Here is a 15,104-nt window from a genome sequence, read left to right as displayed (position 1 = left end):
CTTCTTTTTGTTCTAGAACTTTTAGATGTGCTGTCAAGCTGCTGACATATGCTCTCTCATGCTTCTTTTTGCAGGCAGTCAAAGCTATGAGTTTTCCTTAGCACTGATTTCATAGTGTCCCATAAGTTTAGGTATGTTGTGTCTTCATTTTCATTAAATTCTAAGAAGTCTTTAATTTCTTTCTTTATTTCTTCTTTGACCAAGTTGTCATTGAGTTCAACTTCCAGGTATATGTGGGCTTTCTGTCATCATTGTTGTTATTGAAGACAGCCTTAGTCCGTGGTGATCTGATAGGATGCATGGGATTATTTCTATCTTCCTGTTGTGGCCTGTTTTGTGACTGATTATATGGGCAGTTTGGGAGAAGGTACCATGAGGTGCTGAGAAGAAGGTATATCCTTTTGTTTAGGATGGAATGTTCTATAAATACCTGTTAAATCCATTTGGTTCATAATTTCTGTTAGTTCCTCTATGTCAATATTTAATTTCTGTTTCCATGATCTGTCCATTCATGAGAGTGTGATGTTGAAACCTACCATTATTGTGTGAGATGCAATGTGTGCTTTGAACTTTAGTAAGATTCCTTTTATGGATGTAGGTGCCCTAGCATTTGGAGCATAGATAATTAGGATTGAGAGTTCATCTTGGTGGATTTTTCCTTTGATGAATATAAAGAGTCCTGCCTTAACTTTTTTGATGACTTTTGGTTGAAAGCCAATTTTATTTGATATTAGAATGGCAACTCCAGCTTGTTTCTTCCAGCCATTTGTTTGGAAATGTGCTTTCCAGCCATTTACTCTGAGGTAGTGTCTGCTTTCGTCTCTGAGGTGTATTTCCTGTATGCAGCAAAATGCTGGGTCCTATTTATGTATCAAGTCTGTTAGTGTATGTTTTTTTACTGGGGAGTTGAGTCCGTTGATGTTGAGAGATATTAAGGAATAGTGATTGTCACTTCTTGTTGTTTTCATCGTCAGAAGTGGAATTATGTTCATGTGCCTCTCTTTTGGTTTCATTGAAAGAAGATTATATTCTTGCTTTCTGTACAGTGTAGTTTCCCTCCTCGTGTTGAAGTTTTCCATCTATTATCCTTTGTAGGGCTGGATTTGTATAAAGATATTGTGTAAATTTGGTTTTGTCATAGATTCTTGGTTTCTCCATCTATGGTAATTAAGAGCATTGCTGGATACAGTAGATTGGGCTAGCATTTCTGTTCTCTTAAGGTCTGTAAGACATTAATCCAGGATTTTCTGGCTTTCATACACTCTGGTGAGAAGTCTAGTGTAATTCTTATAGGTCTGCCTTTGTATGTTACTTGACCTTTTTCCCTTACTGCTTTTAATATTCTTTCTTTGTTTTGTGCATTTGGTATTTTATCTATTATGTAACAGAAGGAATTTCTCTTCTGGTCCAACCTATTTGGAGTTCTGTAGGTTTCTTGTCTGTTTATGGGCATCTTTTTCTTTAGGTTAGGAAAGTTTTCTTCTATAATTTTGTTGAATGTATTTACTGGCCCTTAAAGTTAGGAGTCTTAACTTTCTTCTATACCTAATATCCTTAGGTTTAATCTTCTCATTGTGTCCTGAATTTGCTGGATGTTTTTATCTAAAAGACTTTTGTGTTTTACATTATCTTTGACAGTTGTGTCAATGTTTTCTATGGTATATTCTGCCCCTGAGATTTTCTCTTCTATCTCTTATATTCTGTTGGTGATGCTTGTATCTACGACTCCTTGTCTCTTCCTTAGGTTTTCTATGTCCAGACTTGTCCCCCTTTGTGCTTTCTTTGTTGTTTCTATTTCCATTTTTAAATCCTGAATGGTTTTGTTCAATTCCTTCACCTGTTTGGTTGTGTTTTCCTTTAATTTTTTTTAGAGATTTTTGTTTTCCCTCTCTAAGGGCTTTCTACTTGTTACTTGTGTTTTCCTGCATTTCCTTAAGGGAGTTCTTTATGTCCTTCTTAAAGTCCTCCATCATTATCATAAAATGTGATTTTTAAATCTAAGTCTTGTTTTTCCACTGTGTTTGGATATCCAGTATTTTCTTTGGTGGGAGAACTGTGCTCTGATGATGCAAAGTAGTCTTGGTTTCTGTTGCTTAGGTTCCTGTTCTTGCCTCTTGCCATTGGATTGTCTCTGGTGTTTGCTTGTCTTGATGTTTCTGAGAGTGACCCTCCTGTAGGCCTCTATGTCAGCACTTCTGTGGAACTGTTTTCTTGTTTTCTTTCAGCATTTTCTGAGAACAGATGCTCTGTTTCAGGTGTGTCAGCGCTCCTAGTGACAGTCTCTAGGCATGGGCAGGAATCAAAAGGGCACTGCCCCTAATTACTCCTAGGTCCTTGCACCCAGGGGACACAGTTGGCTCTAGGTGAATCCCTCTTGGGTCCAGAATGTGGGCAGAGGGTAGTCTCCTCTGACTTCTTAGGAGTGTTCTGAGGGTCTAACTCTCCCCCCCCTTGGGATTTGGGTGCAGAGAGCTGTTTGGCCAGTTCAGTCCTGGGCTCAGATCATAACCGCAGGTACTGGCGACTGACTATTCCTATATTCCTGTGTCCAGAGGCACTGTGCAGTTTCCCCTTGGACCAGGGATATGGGCAGAGGTGTGCAAAAGTGGCATTCTGTCCTGCAGTCTCAGGATGTCTTCACTTCTGGGTGTTCGCCTCTCTTTCCCACAAGATCCCAGGATTATTCTTAACCATCATTTAAACAACACACAAACAAGAATCACTGCATGTTGGTGGCTGGGGCTGGTGCTTTTCATGACTCATTAGAGAGATTAAGTGGTATAGATAATCTGTAAAATATTTCAATAATTGCTTAATTCATCAAATAATCTCAGTAATTAGAGGAAGAATACATGGTTGTAAAGGGTTGGGTAATGAGATTTCTGACACATTGATGAAAGGCACAAACTGCCAGATAAAATAGAAGTACTGAAATCTACAGTAAAATAGAATGGCAATAGTTAGCACCATCCTATGTATCTGAATCTGCTCTAAAGACTATAAGTGTGACACATGAACACACACACACACACACACACACAAACACACACACACACACACACACACACACACATACAATGCCAATGATGGTGTTTACTGGTAGGTGTTTATAACCTGTTTTGAGTAATTATTTCACAGTAATTATATGTATATATATATATAAACAGACAATATAACTTAAACATATATAATTTTACTTCTCCATTTAATGTCAATAAGGCCATAGATATATTAAAAGACAGAAAACAGATAGATAAAGGGAACATATCACACAATGCCATGAATAAATGAAACCTTGGAAAGTTGGCAGAAAAGCACCATGTGTGCACAAACAGGTGCCTGTATAGTTGATGGTACATAGAAAATCCTCAATAAAAGTTCATTTTAAGGAGATATGTGGACAATTGTTTTTATATGCATAAACTTTTGCTTCCTCCTTAAATTCTCTGGACATCTCTTCCACTTGTAGAATTTCCCAGGCATCCATGTAATGGTAGATAACAGTGAAGTCGCATACCCATGGAGAATGTGTGATTCAGGAGTGTATTTTCTTCACCTGACAAACTGACTTATGTCTATCATGGCAAGGGATATCATTCCAGCCCCATTTATCACGATGGTTTATTACAACACATTTTTCTTCCTTGTTGTTGGGCTCACCTTTATGCCAGAATCTGAAAGAGAGGAAAGAGCATCAGGGCGTTGCCTACAATAATGCTTAAAAAGAGAAAGCAAAAGGAAGCAAGTCTGAGGATGAGGTTGGAATTTATGAATATCAGATTCAAGAATGTACAAGTCAGGTGTTCTCCATCACCCATATCTCACATTTCCCTGGAAAGCAGGGCTCACAGCACTCAGTGTTCTCTTAGCTTGTTACTTAACTGTTCTTCCAGCACACTCCCCAGAGGATACTGTTTCTTCATCCCTAGGTCTTGGTACCAGAGGACAATCAAGTCATGGCGATTATTCATATGATGAAAAGGTCTCCTCTTAATTTCATGTTTTAATAACCTTTCTTTTCATTTTATTATGGAATTATTTTAGAGACTGGAGAACTAGTTCAAATCTTAGTACAAAGGGACAGACAACCCAATGTACTTATTTAGATGTTGAAAAGGACTCTCCTTACTCTCATGTTTTGATAAAGTTTCCCCGTTATACAATGGAACTATTCTAAAGACTGGGGAACTAGTTCAAATCTCTAGATAATCTACTTCTTTCTGTCATCAAGAAAAAATAATTTAAAACTCTGGAGTCCTAGGTTTCTTCTCTGAAAATTGAAAACAAAAGCCTCACTGTTGTTGCAGGTTGTTTGATCACATTCTGAACCCCAGTTTTATAAACTGGAAAAACCTGTCTCTATCTGTGGTATGGCTCAGGTTTAATGCAGAGCTTTCAGTTTATATAAAAACAGTTGTTGCAGTGTGACAAAGCACAAGCACACATCTTTAATCCAAGATCTTTCTGTTACCAATAGTAAATAAGGTCAACCATAGGTCAAGAGGCAAAGGAAGCAACCAGTTGAGAGGAAGTGAACATAAGAAAATACCATAGAGAGTGAGAGGAAGTCTGGAGGGTGGGTTGACAGATGTTCAGAAAATAGAAAGGAGGGATGTTGAGTTTGTAGGGTATTTAAGACAGGGTGGAGAAGAAAAGATGTTTTCCTTCTGTGGCATCAGCCGAGCAGTAAGGTAATTGCCTCCTCTGCCTCTGTGAGCTAGCAGACTTTAATCCCAGCATCTGGCTCCTGAATCTTCATTGGTAAAAGGAAACATTTGGGATTTTGTTTTAAAACATAACACATTACATATTTCTCATATCATATATCAGAACAGAATATGGCAACATACTAAGATATTAAGAGTATTTAATCATTACATAAATATGAAACACAATATCAGATTGAGGATTATAACAAATAATCAGTTATAATATTGGCATCAATTTTTCTTATAAAGATATAAATGACAACTGTAGATGTAGCTCAGATATTATGACTGCTTTTTTTTTTCAGAAAATCTGAGAAGTCTCTTCCCAGAACCCACCTGTAATCTTTGTTTACACATCTTAGAACCTGTAATCTCAGCTCTAGAGAATCTAGTACATTATTACAGCCTCAAAAGATACCCAAATATACAAACTGAGCAGACACACAAAGAGTAGATGTATATACATATGAATAAGAATAAATTTAATCCTAATTTTAAAGATGTAGATGAGAGACTGAATGCAAACTAAAATGAATCTAGAGACTTTGTTGGATAATTCTAAAACCTTCAAACTCAATTCCCTCACCTCTATCTGTATTATCTCAAAGGACTACTGTGATGAGTACATGGGAGAGTAAAAGTTACTCCATCCCAGCAGTTACAACAGGAGGGGGATATTTCTGCTTCATAACTGACAGCTGGAACTCTTGAAGATTTCCTCAAGCTACAGGACCCAGGACTCCTCTATGTAAGTCTAGACTCACGTGACACTCTCGTTGTATGGTGTCTGATCAATCCATTGCCATTGATTTTCGCTGTGGTCTGAAAGTCCTATAAAATAATCAGTACCAATGTTCAGGATCGTGTTGATAAAATCCTAAGAGGAAAGAAAGATATAGCTTTCAGACTGGACTAAGTACTACTTTTTCTGTTATAGAATGTTTTCTAAGATATTTTAAAAATTACTTTAATGATACAAAACTATAGGGTTCAGTATGATACACACATGGAAATACACAATAATCAAATCCTACTTCAATTCTCTCTAGGCCCTTAAATATTTTTTAATTTTAGATTAATATATAATAGTTTTACATTTTAGAGGTATAGTGTGGTATTTTGACTAATTACTTCTGGTCACATAGAGATGGGGAAACAAAAGATCAAGGAATAGGAGATACCACCCCCCCAGGAGTACATATCTCCCCCACATCTCAGGAGTAAATGTCTACTCTGGATGATCAGGACACAGTTGAAGTCATCATTAATGTTTAACAACACTGGAAACAATTTCTGTCTATGATCATCATGATTACTCATCTGAGACTCACTCCCCTCCTTTCTTCACCGATATCATTTTTTTTCATTTTTTATTGGATATTTTTTATTTACATTATAAATGTTATCCCCTTTCCCAGTTTCACCTCCAGAAATTCAATATCACATAATCCCTTCCCCCTGCTTCTATGACAGTGCTCCCTCACCCACACACACACTCCCTCCAACATCCCGTCCTTACATTCCCCTACATTGGGGCATCGAGCCTTCACAGGACCAAGGGCCTCTCCTCCCACTGATGCCCAACAAGTGCATTCTCTGCTACATATGTGGCTGAAGCAATAGGTCCATCCCTGTGTAGTCTTGGGATGCTGGTTTAGTACCTGAGAGCCCTGGAAGGTCTGGTTGGTTGATATTGTTGTTCTTTTTATGAGGTTGCAAACCACTTTATCTCCTTCAGTCCTTTCTCTAACTCCTTTATTAGGGACCTTGTTCTCACTTCAATAGTTGGCTTTGAACATCCATATTTGTATCTGTCTGGCAGAGCCTCTCTGGAGACAGCTATATCAGGCTCCTGTCAGCATGCACTTCTTGGCATCCACAATATTGTCTAGATTTGGTGTCTCTATTTGGGATGGATCCCCAAAGTATGGCAGTCTCTGGAAGGCCTTTACATCAGTCTCTACTCCATACTTTGTCTTTATATTTCCTCCTTTGAGTATTTTTGTGACCCCTTCTAAGAAGGCCTGGAGCATCCATACTTTGGTCTTCTGTCTTCTTGAGCCTATTTGTGGTCTGTGAATTGTACATTGGGTATTCCAAGCTTTTGGATTAATATCTGCTTATCAGTGTGTTCTTTTGTGATTGGGTTATCTCATTCAGGATGATATTTTCTAGTCCATCAATTTGTCTAAGAATTTCATGAAGCCACCACCACCACATTGTTTATTAGATTTATTTATTTATTTATTTACATTTTACATTTTATTATCTTTCCCAGTTTCCTGTCCATAAGGTCCAATCCCTTCCCTGTTCTCCTGCCCATATAGGTATCCTGACCCCATCCCGACCACTTACTGCCCCCCGCACAACATTCCCCTCACTGGGGGTCCAACCTTGGCAGGACCAAGGACTTCCTCTTCCAACAAGGCTATTCTTTGCTACATATGAAGTTGGAGCCCATGGGTCAGTCCATGTATAGTCTTTGTGTAGTGGTTTAGTCAGTGGAAGGTCTGGTTGGTTGGCAATGTTGTTATGGGGTTGCAAGCCACTGCCCCACTTTCAATTCCTCTAATTCCCCCAAAGAGGGTCCTTTTCTCAGTTCAGTGTTTTGCTGCTAGTATTCACCTCTGTATTTGACATGCTCTGGATGTGTCTCTCAGGAGAGATCTATATCTAGTCCCTTACAACATGCACTTATTAGCTTCATCAATCTTATCCAATTTGGTAGCTGTATATATACAGGCCACATATGAGGCAGACTGTGAATGGCCATTCTTTCAGTCTTGGTTCTAAACTTTACCTCCATATCCTATCCTATGAATATTTTTGTTCCCCCTTTTAAGAATGAGTGGGAGCATCCAAATTTTGGTCATCATTCTTCTTGAGCTTCCTGTGGTCTGCAGATTGCATCTTGGGTAATTTGAGCTTTTGAGCTAATATCCACTTATCAATGAGTGCATACCATGTGTTTTTTTTTTATTAACTTGAGTATTTCTTATATACATTTCGAGTGTTATTCCCTTTCCCAGTTTCCGGGCAAACATCCCCCTAATCCCTCCCCCTCCCCTTCTTTATGGATGTTCCCCTCCCCATCCTCCCCCCATTGCCGCCCTCCCCCCAACAATCTAGTTCACTGGGATACCATGTGGTTTTTTGTGGTTTGGTTACCTCACTAAGGATGATATTTCCTTGTTCATTCCATTTGTCTGTGAATTTCATGAAGTCATTGTTTTTTTATTGCTGAGTAGTATTCCATTGTGTAGATGTAACACATTTTTTAATCCATTCCCCAGTTGAAGGGCATCTGGGTTCTTTCCAACTTCTGGCTAATATAAATAAGGTTGCTATGAAAATAGTAGAACATGTGTCTTTGTTGTATGTTGGAGGATCTTTTGGGTATATGCCCAGGAAAGGTAAAGCTGGGACCTTAGGTAGTGGAATGTCCAATTTTCTGAGGAAATTCAGACTGATTTCCAGAGTGGTTGCAAATCCTACCACCAATGGAGGAGTGTTCCTTTCTCCACATCCTTGCTAGCATCTGCTGTCACCTGAGTTTTTTCTTTTTATCTTAGCCATTCTGACAGGCGTTAGGTAGAATTTCAGGGTTTTTTTGACTTGCACTTCCCTGATAACTAAGGATGTTGAACATTTCTTTAGGTGCTTTTTGGCCATTCCATATTCCTCACCTGAGAATGTTTTATTTAGCTCTGTACCCCATTTTTTTTTTAAAAAAAATAAAACAAAACAAAATTTTTAATTGATTTTTTGTGAATTTCACATCACACATCCCAATCCCACTCATCTCCCTGCTCCTTCTTACCCTCGGCTCCTGCCAAAACAATTTTAAAAAATTAAAATAAAAAACACCCAAACCCCAAACAAAAAACCCATCTCATCATGGAAGCTGTAGTGTGTCACTACATCTTTTGGTCCACACATCTTTACATGCAAATGTTCATTGTAATTAGAGCTGGTTTGTGGCTACACCATCGATACCGGATCCTCACCAGGACTCCTTTTGGGTATCATGTTGTTGCCTTGTATCGTGCAGATCCTTCCGCTTCGGATCTGTAGGGCTGGCCCTTTCAGGAGCTCCAGCAGATCACAGATGTAGTAGATGTTGGGGGCAGGTCAACTCAAGACACTGCCTCTGCACCTGGGGAGTGAGGAGCCGGTCAGCCTGCCAGCTCACCCACACTCCCACCACCAGGGTGAGCTCTTGAGCACTGGCCAGACAAGCTCGCCCAGAGCTGCAGCTGGCAAGGGGTGGGGCCAGCTCTCCGACAGCTTTACTGTGATGCCCAGGGGAGGTGCAGGGCCTGCTTTCTGACTCTCATTACCCCAGGGCTAGTTCTCCTGTCTGCCATAGGTGGCAATGGGTGAGTGGGTTCTGTACCCCATTTTTAATAGGGCGACTTGGTTCTCTGGAGGCTAACTTATGGAGTTCTATGTATATTTTGGATATTGGCCCTCTATCAGTTGTAGGATTGGTAAAGATCTTTTCCCAATCTGTTGGTTGCCATTTTGTCCTAACAACAGTGTCCTTTACCTTACAGAAGCTTTGCAGTTTTATGAGGTCCTATTTGTCGATTCTTGATCTTAGAGCATTGGCATTTTGTTCAGGAAATTTTCCCAAGTGCCAATGTGTTCAAGACTCCTCCCCAATTTTTCCCCTATTAGTTTGAGTGTATCTGGTTTGATATGAAAGTCCTTGATCCACTTGGATTTAAGCTTTGTACAGGGTGATAAGAATGAATAGATTTGCATTCTTCTACATGCTGACCTCCAGTTGAACCAGCAGCATTTGTTGAAAATGCTATCTTTCTTCCATTGGTGGTTTTAGCTCCTTTGTCAAAGATCAAGTACTCAGGGTGTGGGTTCATTTCTTGGTCTTCAATTCTGTTCCACTGGTCTATCTGCCTGTCTCTGTACAAATACTATATAGTTTTTGCTACTATCTCTCGTAATGCTGCTTGATGTCAGAGATGGTGATTCTCCCAGAAATTCTTTTATTGTTCAGTATAGATTTCGCTATCCTTGGTTTTTTCTTATTCCAAATTAATTTATAAATTACTTTTTCTATCTAGAAAGAATTGAGTAGAAATTTTGTTGGGGGTTGCATTGAATCTGTAGATTGCTTTGAGCAAAATGGCCATTTTTACTATATTAATCCTGCCTATCCATGAGCATGGGAGATCTTTCCATCTTCTGAGATCTTCTTCAATTTCTTTCTTAAGAGACTTGAAGTTCTCATACAGATTTTTCACTTGCTTATTTAAAGTCATACTAAGATAGTTTATATCATTTAGGACTATAGTGAAGGGTGGCAACTCCCCAATTTCTTTCTCGGCCTGTTTATCCTTTGAGTAAAGGAAGGCTACTGATTTGTTTGAATTACTTTTATACCCCAACATTTTGCTGAAGTTGTTTATCAGGTTAAGTTGTTCTCTGGTGCAACTTTTGGGTTCACTTAAGTGTACAATCATATAATGTGCAAATAATGGTATTTTGACCTCTTCTCTTCCAAATTGTATCCCTTTGACCTCCTTTTGTTGTCTGATTGCTCTGGCTAGGACTTCGAGTACTATATTGAATAAATAGGGAAAGAGTGGGCATCCTTGTCTATTCCCTGATTTTACTGGGATTGCTTCAAGTTCCTCTCCATTCAGTTTGATGTTAGCTACTTATTTGTTGAATATTGTTTTTACTATGTTTAGACATGATCTTGAATTCCTGATCTTTCCAGGACTTTTATCATGAAGGGGTGTTGAATTTTATCAAATGCTTTTTCAGCATCTAATGACATGATCACATGGTTCTTATATTAGAGTTTGCTTATATAGTGGATTATGTTGATCAATTTCCATATATTAAATCATCCCTGCATCCCTGCATCCCTGCATCCCTGCATCCCTGCATCCCTAGGATAAAGCATACTTGATCATGATAGATGATCATTTTGATGTGCTCAGTTTGTAAGAGTTTTATTGAGTATTTTTGGGTCAATATACATAAAGGAAATTGCTCTTAAGTTCACATTTTTTTGTATCTTTGTGTGGTTTCAGTATAAGAGTAATAATGGCTTCATAGATGGAATTGGTAGTGCTCCATCTGTTTCTACTTTGTGTAATAGTTTGGACAGTATTAGTATGAGGTCTTCTATGAAGGTCTATAATTCCGCACTAAATCCATCTGGTCCTCCGCTCTATTTGGCTTGAAGACTTTCATACCTGCTTCTATTTCTTTAAGGGTTATGGGGTTGTTTCGATGATTTATTTGTTGCTGCTTTAACTTTGGTATCTGGTGTCTCTCTAGAAAATTGTCTATTTCCTACAGATTGTCCAGTTTTGTTGAATATAGGTTTTTGTAGTAGGATCTGATGATTTTTTGAATTTCCTCAGATTCTGTTGTTTTGTCTCCCATGTAATTTCTGATTTTATAAATTTGGATACACTCTCTATGACCTCTGGTTAGTCTGGCTAAGGGTTTATCTATCCTGTTGATTTTTTTCAAAGACCCAACGCTAGGTTCTGTTGATTCTTTGTATAGACTTTTCATTTCTACTTGGTTGATTTTAGACCTGAGTTTAATTATTTCCTGCCTTCTACTCGCTCGGGTTTATTTATTCCTTTTTTTCTAGAGCTTTTAGGAGTGCTGTCAAGCTTCTAGTGTCTGCTCTCTCCTGTTTCTTTTTGCAGGCATTCAGAGCTATGAGTTTCCCTCTTAGCCCTGCTTTTATTGTGTCCCATAAGTTTAGGTATGTTGCATCTTCATTTTCATTTAATTCTAAGAAGTCTTTAATTTCTTTCTTTATTTCTTCCTTGAACAAGTTGTCATTGAGTAAAGCATTGTGCAACTTCCATGTATGTGTGGGCTTTCTGTCATTTTTGTTGTTATTGAAGACCAGCCTTAGTCCATGGTGATCTGATAGGATGCATGGAATTATTTCTATCTTCCTGTATCTGTTGAGGCCTGTTTTGTGAGAAATTATATGGTCAGATTGAGAGAAGGTACCATGAGGTACGGAGAAGAAGTTATATTGTTACATTTTAGGATGGAATGTTCTATAAATATCTGTTAAATCCATTTGTTTCATAACTTCTGTTAGTTCCTCTATGTCTCTGTTTAATTTCTGTTTCCATGATCTGTCCATTGATGAGAGTGGGGTGTTGAAATCTCCTAGTATTATTGTGTGAGGTGCAAAGTGTACTTTGAGCTTTAGAAAGATTTCTTTTATGAATGTAGGTGCCCTTGCATTTGGAGCATAGATATTTAGGATTAAGAGTTCATCTTGGTGGATTTTTCCTTTGATGAATATGAAGTATCCTTCCTTATCTTTTTGATGACTTTGGTTGAAAGCCAATTTTATTCGATATTAGAATGGCAACTCCAGCTTGTTTCTTTGGGCCATTTGCTTGAAAAGTTGTTTTCCAGCCATTTACTCTGAGGTAATGTCTGTTTTTGTCACTGAGGTGTCTTTCCTCTATGCAGCAAAATGCTGGATCCTCTCTATGTATCCAGTCTGTTAGTCTATGTCTTTTTACTGGGGAATTGAGTCGGTTGATGTTGAGAGATATTAAGGAAGAGTGATTGTCACTTTCTGTTACTGTCATTGTTAGAGGAGGAATTATGTCTCTGTGTCCTTCTTTGGTTTCATTGCAAGGAGATTATATTCTTGCTATCTGTACAGCATAGTTTCTCTCCTTGGAGTTTTGCATCTATTATTCCTTTTAAGACTGGATTTGTAGATATTATGTGAATTTGGTTTTGTCATGGAATATCTTGTTTTCTCCATCTATGTTAATTGAGAATTTTGCTGAATATAGTAGCATGTGCCGGCATTGTGTTGTCTTAGGTTCTGTATGACATCTGTCCAGGATTTTCTGGCTTTAATAGTCTCTGGTGAGAAGTCTGCTGTAATTCTTATATGTCTGCCTTTATATGTCACTTGACTTTTTTCCCTTACTGCTTTTAATATTCTTTCTTTGTTTTGTGCATTTTGTATTTTATCAATTATGTGAAAGGAGGAGTTTCTCTTATGATCCAATCTATTTGAAGGTGTGTAAGCTTCTTGTATGTTTATGGGCATCACCTTCTTTAAGTTAGGGAAGTTTTCTTCTTTAATTTTGTTGAATACATTTACTGGCCCTTAAAGTAGCGAGTCTTCACTCTCTTCTATACTTGTTATCCTTAGGTTGGATCTTCTCATTGGATCCTGGATTTCCTTGATGTTTCAGGCTAGGAGCTTTTTGCATTTTATATTCCCTTTGATGGTTGTGTCAATGTTTTTTTGTAGTATCTTATGCCCCTGAGATTCTCTCTTCTATCTCTTGTATTCTGTTGGTGATGCTGGCATCTATGACTCCTGGTATCTTCCTTAAGTTTTCTATCTCCAGCATTGTCTCCCTTCATGTTTTCTTTATTGTTTCTATTTCCATTTTTAAATCCTGGGTGGTTTTGTTCAATTCCTAAACCTGTTTGGTTGTGTTTTCCTGTAATTCTTTAATGGATTTTTGTGTTTCCTCTTTAAGGGCTTCTATTTATTTACTTGTGTTGTCTGGCACTTCTTTAAGGGAGTTATTTATGTTCTTCTTAAAGCCCTCCATCATTAACATGAAATGTGATTGTAAATATAAATCTTGCTTTTCCAGTGTGTTTGGATATTCAGTATTTTCTTTGGTGGGAGAACTGGGCTCTGATGATGCCAAGTAGTCTTGATTTCTGTTGCTTAGGTTCCAGCGCTTGTCTCTCGACATTGGGTTGTCTCTGGTGTTTGCTTGCCTTGCTGTTTCTAAGATTGGCTTGACCCTCCTGTAGGTTGCTGTGTCAGCACTCCTGTAGAACTGTTTTCTTGTTTTCTTTCAGCCTTTTCTAAGAACAGGTGCTCTGATCTCAGCTGTGTAGGCACTCCAAGACACTGTCTTCAGCTCTAGGCACAGGCAGGAATCAGAAGGGTCCTGCCCCTGATTGCTCTTAAGTCCTTACACCCAGGGAGCACAGCTGGCACTAGGTGATTCCCTCTTGGGTCAGGAATGTGGGCAAAGGGTAGTGTCCTCTGAATACTCAGGAGTGTCTGCACTTCTGAGGGTCCAGCTCTCTCCCCCATGGGATTTGGGTGCAGAGAGCTGTTTGGCCAGTTCAATTCAGTCCCGCACACAAACCAGAAACAGGTACTGTCAGCTGACTGTTCTATATTCCTGTATCCAGAGGTACTGTGCAGTTTCCCCTTGGACCAGGGATGTGGGCAGAGGTATGCAGAAGTGGCAGTCCATCCTGCAGTCTCAGGATGTCTGCACTTGTGAGTGTTCAGCTCTCTTCCCCATGGGATTTGGGTGCAGGGAACTGTGGGACAGTATCAGTTCAGTTCTGGGCACAGGCAGAAATAGGAAGTGCCCTGAGCCAGAGGACTTCTGCCTCTGTGTGTCCTGAATCCACCAGGCAGGTCACTTGGAGCAGAAAAGTGGGTCTTACCTCTGCTCTCAGGAGTGTGTGCACTCCTGGTGACTGTCTTTCATCTCTAGGAATGGACTGGAATCTGCCACTTTTGACAGTTGTTGATGAGAGAATTCTGCACATCTAATCATTCTCCATTCAAACTTCAGCTACTTTGTTTCTCAAGGCTAGTTGTGACCCTCAAGGTGGGATCCTGTTTCCCTGCTCCCTTCTCTGTTAGGCAATTGATTCTACAGGAAGCATTAGAATGCTGAAACCACAAACTGGTAGAAGGATTTTGCATTTTCCTCCAGCCTTGTATGTTGCACTTCAGAGTCCATGGTTTTTTGGAAGTTGTTTAGTTCCACTTAAGAGGGACAAAGGTGGGGTTGGGGATTTAGCTCAGTAGTAGAGCACTTGCCTAGCAAGCGCAAGGCCCCGAGTTCAGTCCCCAGCTCTGAAAAAAAGAAAAGAAAAAAAAAAGAGGGACAAAGGTGTAGAAGGCAAAGGCTGAAGCAACCGTTCCTGCCTATCTGCTGTAAAGTCTTCTGCCACAGCACAAACACCACATCAACAAAACTCCATCTTTGTAGAAACAGGCAGACAGCATGCCGGGCCCAGGTCCCGGTGTCTCCCAGAATATACCTGCTCATCCTGACTGTGGATCACCAACAGATGAGCACCCATGCGGGAGCACTTCTCCTTACTCTCATCCCAAGTTGCCTTCGAGTCAGTTGAAGTAAAGTAGCAGTAGGAGCCAAATGACTTCCAATCCTTTAGGCAACAGCTACAGGCTTTATCTTTGGGGGAAGAAGAAATGGATGTGCAATGTAATAAAGTCATTTTAAAGCTGTTTGTATACAGACATCACATGAAAGCTGAGACTCCAAGGTTCTCCCTGATGGAGCAGGAACATATCACCCCTCAGGAACCAAGAAACCCAAGTCCTTTGGCATTAAAGTC

The 15,104-nt window shown here is 39.3% G+C and overlaps 1 protein-coding gene across 4 annotated transcripts in view; it reads right to left on the bottom strand.

Moving 5' to 3' along the window:
• Positions 1-3,177: 3,177 nt before the first annotated feature.
• Clec4a2 (C-type lectin domain family 4, member A2) overlaps positions 3,178-15,104 on the bottom strand; it is a 63,343-nt gene continuing 51,416 nt past the window's right edge. For 2 of the 4 annotated variants that reach the window (XM_087656991.1, XM_087656992.1), the window contains 3 exons: positions 14,787-14,941; positions 5,474-5,540; positions 3,178-3,674 (listed from right to left, as the gene is read on the bottom strand). In XM_087656991.1, the coding sequence (XP_087513117.1) occupies positions 3,625-3,674; positions 5,474-5,540; positions 14,787-14,941 (272 nt within the window). In that variant the 3' untranslated portion in view covers positions 3,178-3,624. Of the gene's footprint in view, positions 3,675-5,473; positions 5,587-14,786; positions 14,942-15,104 lie in introns of all 4 variants that reach the window. The other 2 variants (XM_087656990.1, NM_001005880.1) reach the window with 2 other exon arrangements.

Source organism: Rattus norvegicus, chromosome 4 (genome assembly GCF_021556685.1).
Source record: "Rattus norvegicus strain SHRSP/BbbUtx chromosome 4, alternate assembly SHRSP_T2T, whole genome shotgun sequence".
Lineage (NCBI taxonomy): Eukaryota > Metazoa > Chordata > Mammalia > Rodentia > Muridae > Rattus > Rattus norvegicus.
The sequence above is the reverse complement of the archived record's forward strand: the minus strand, read 5'-3'. Positions and strand labels throughout refer to the sequence as shown.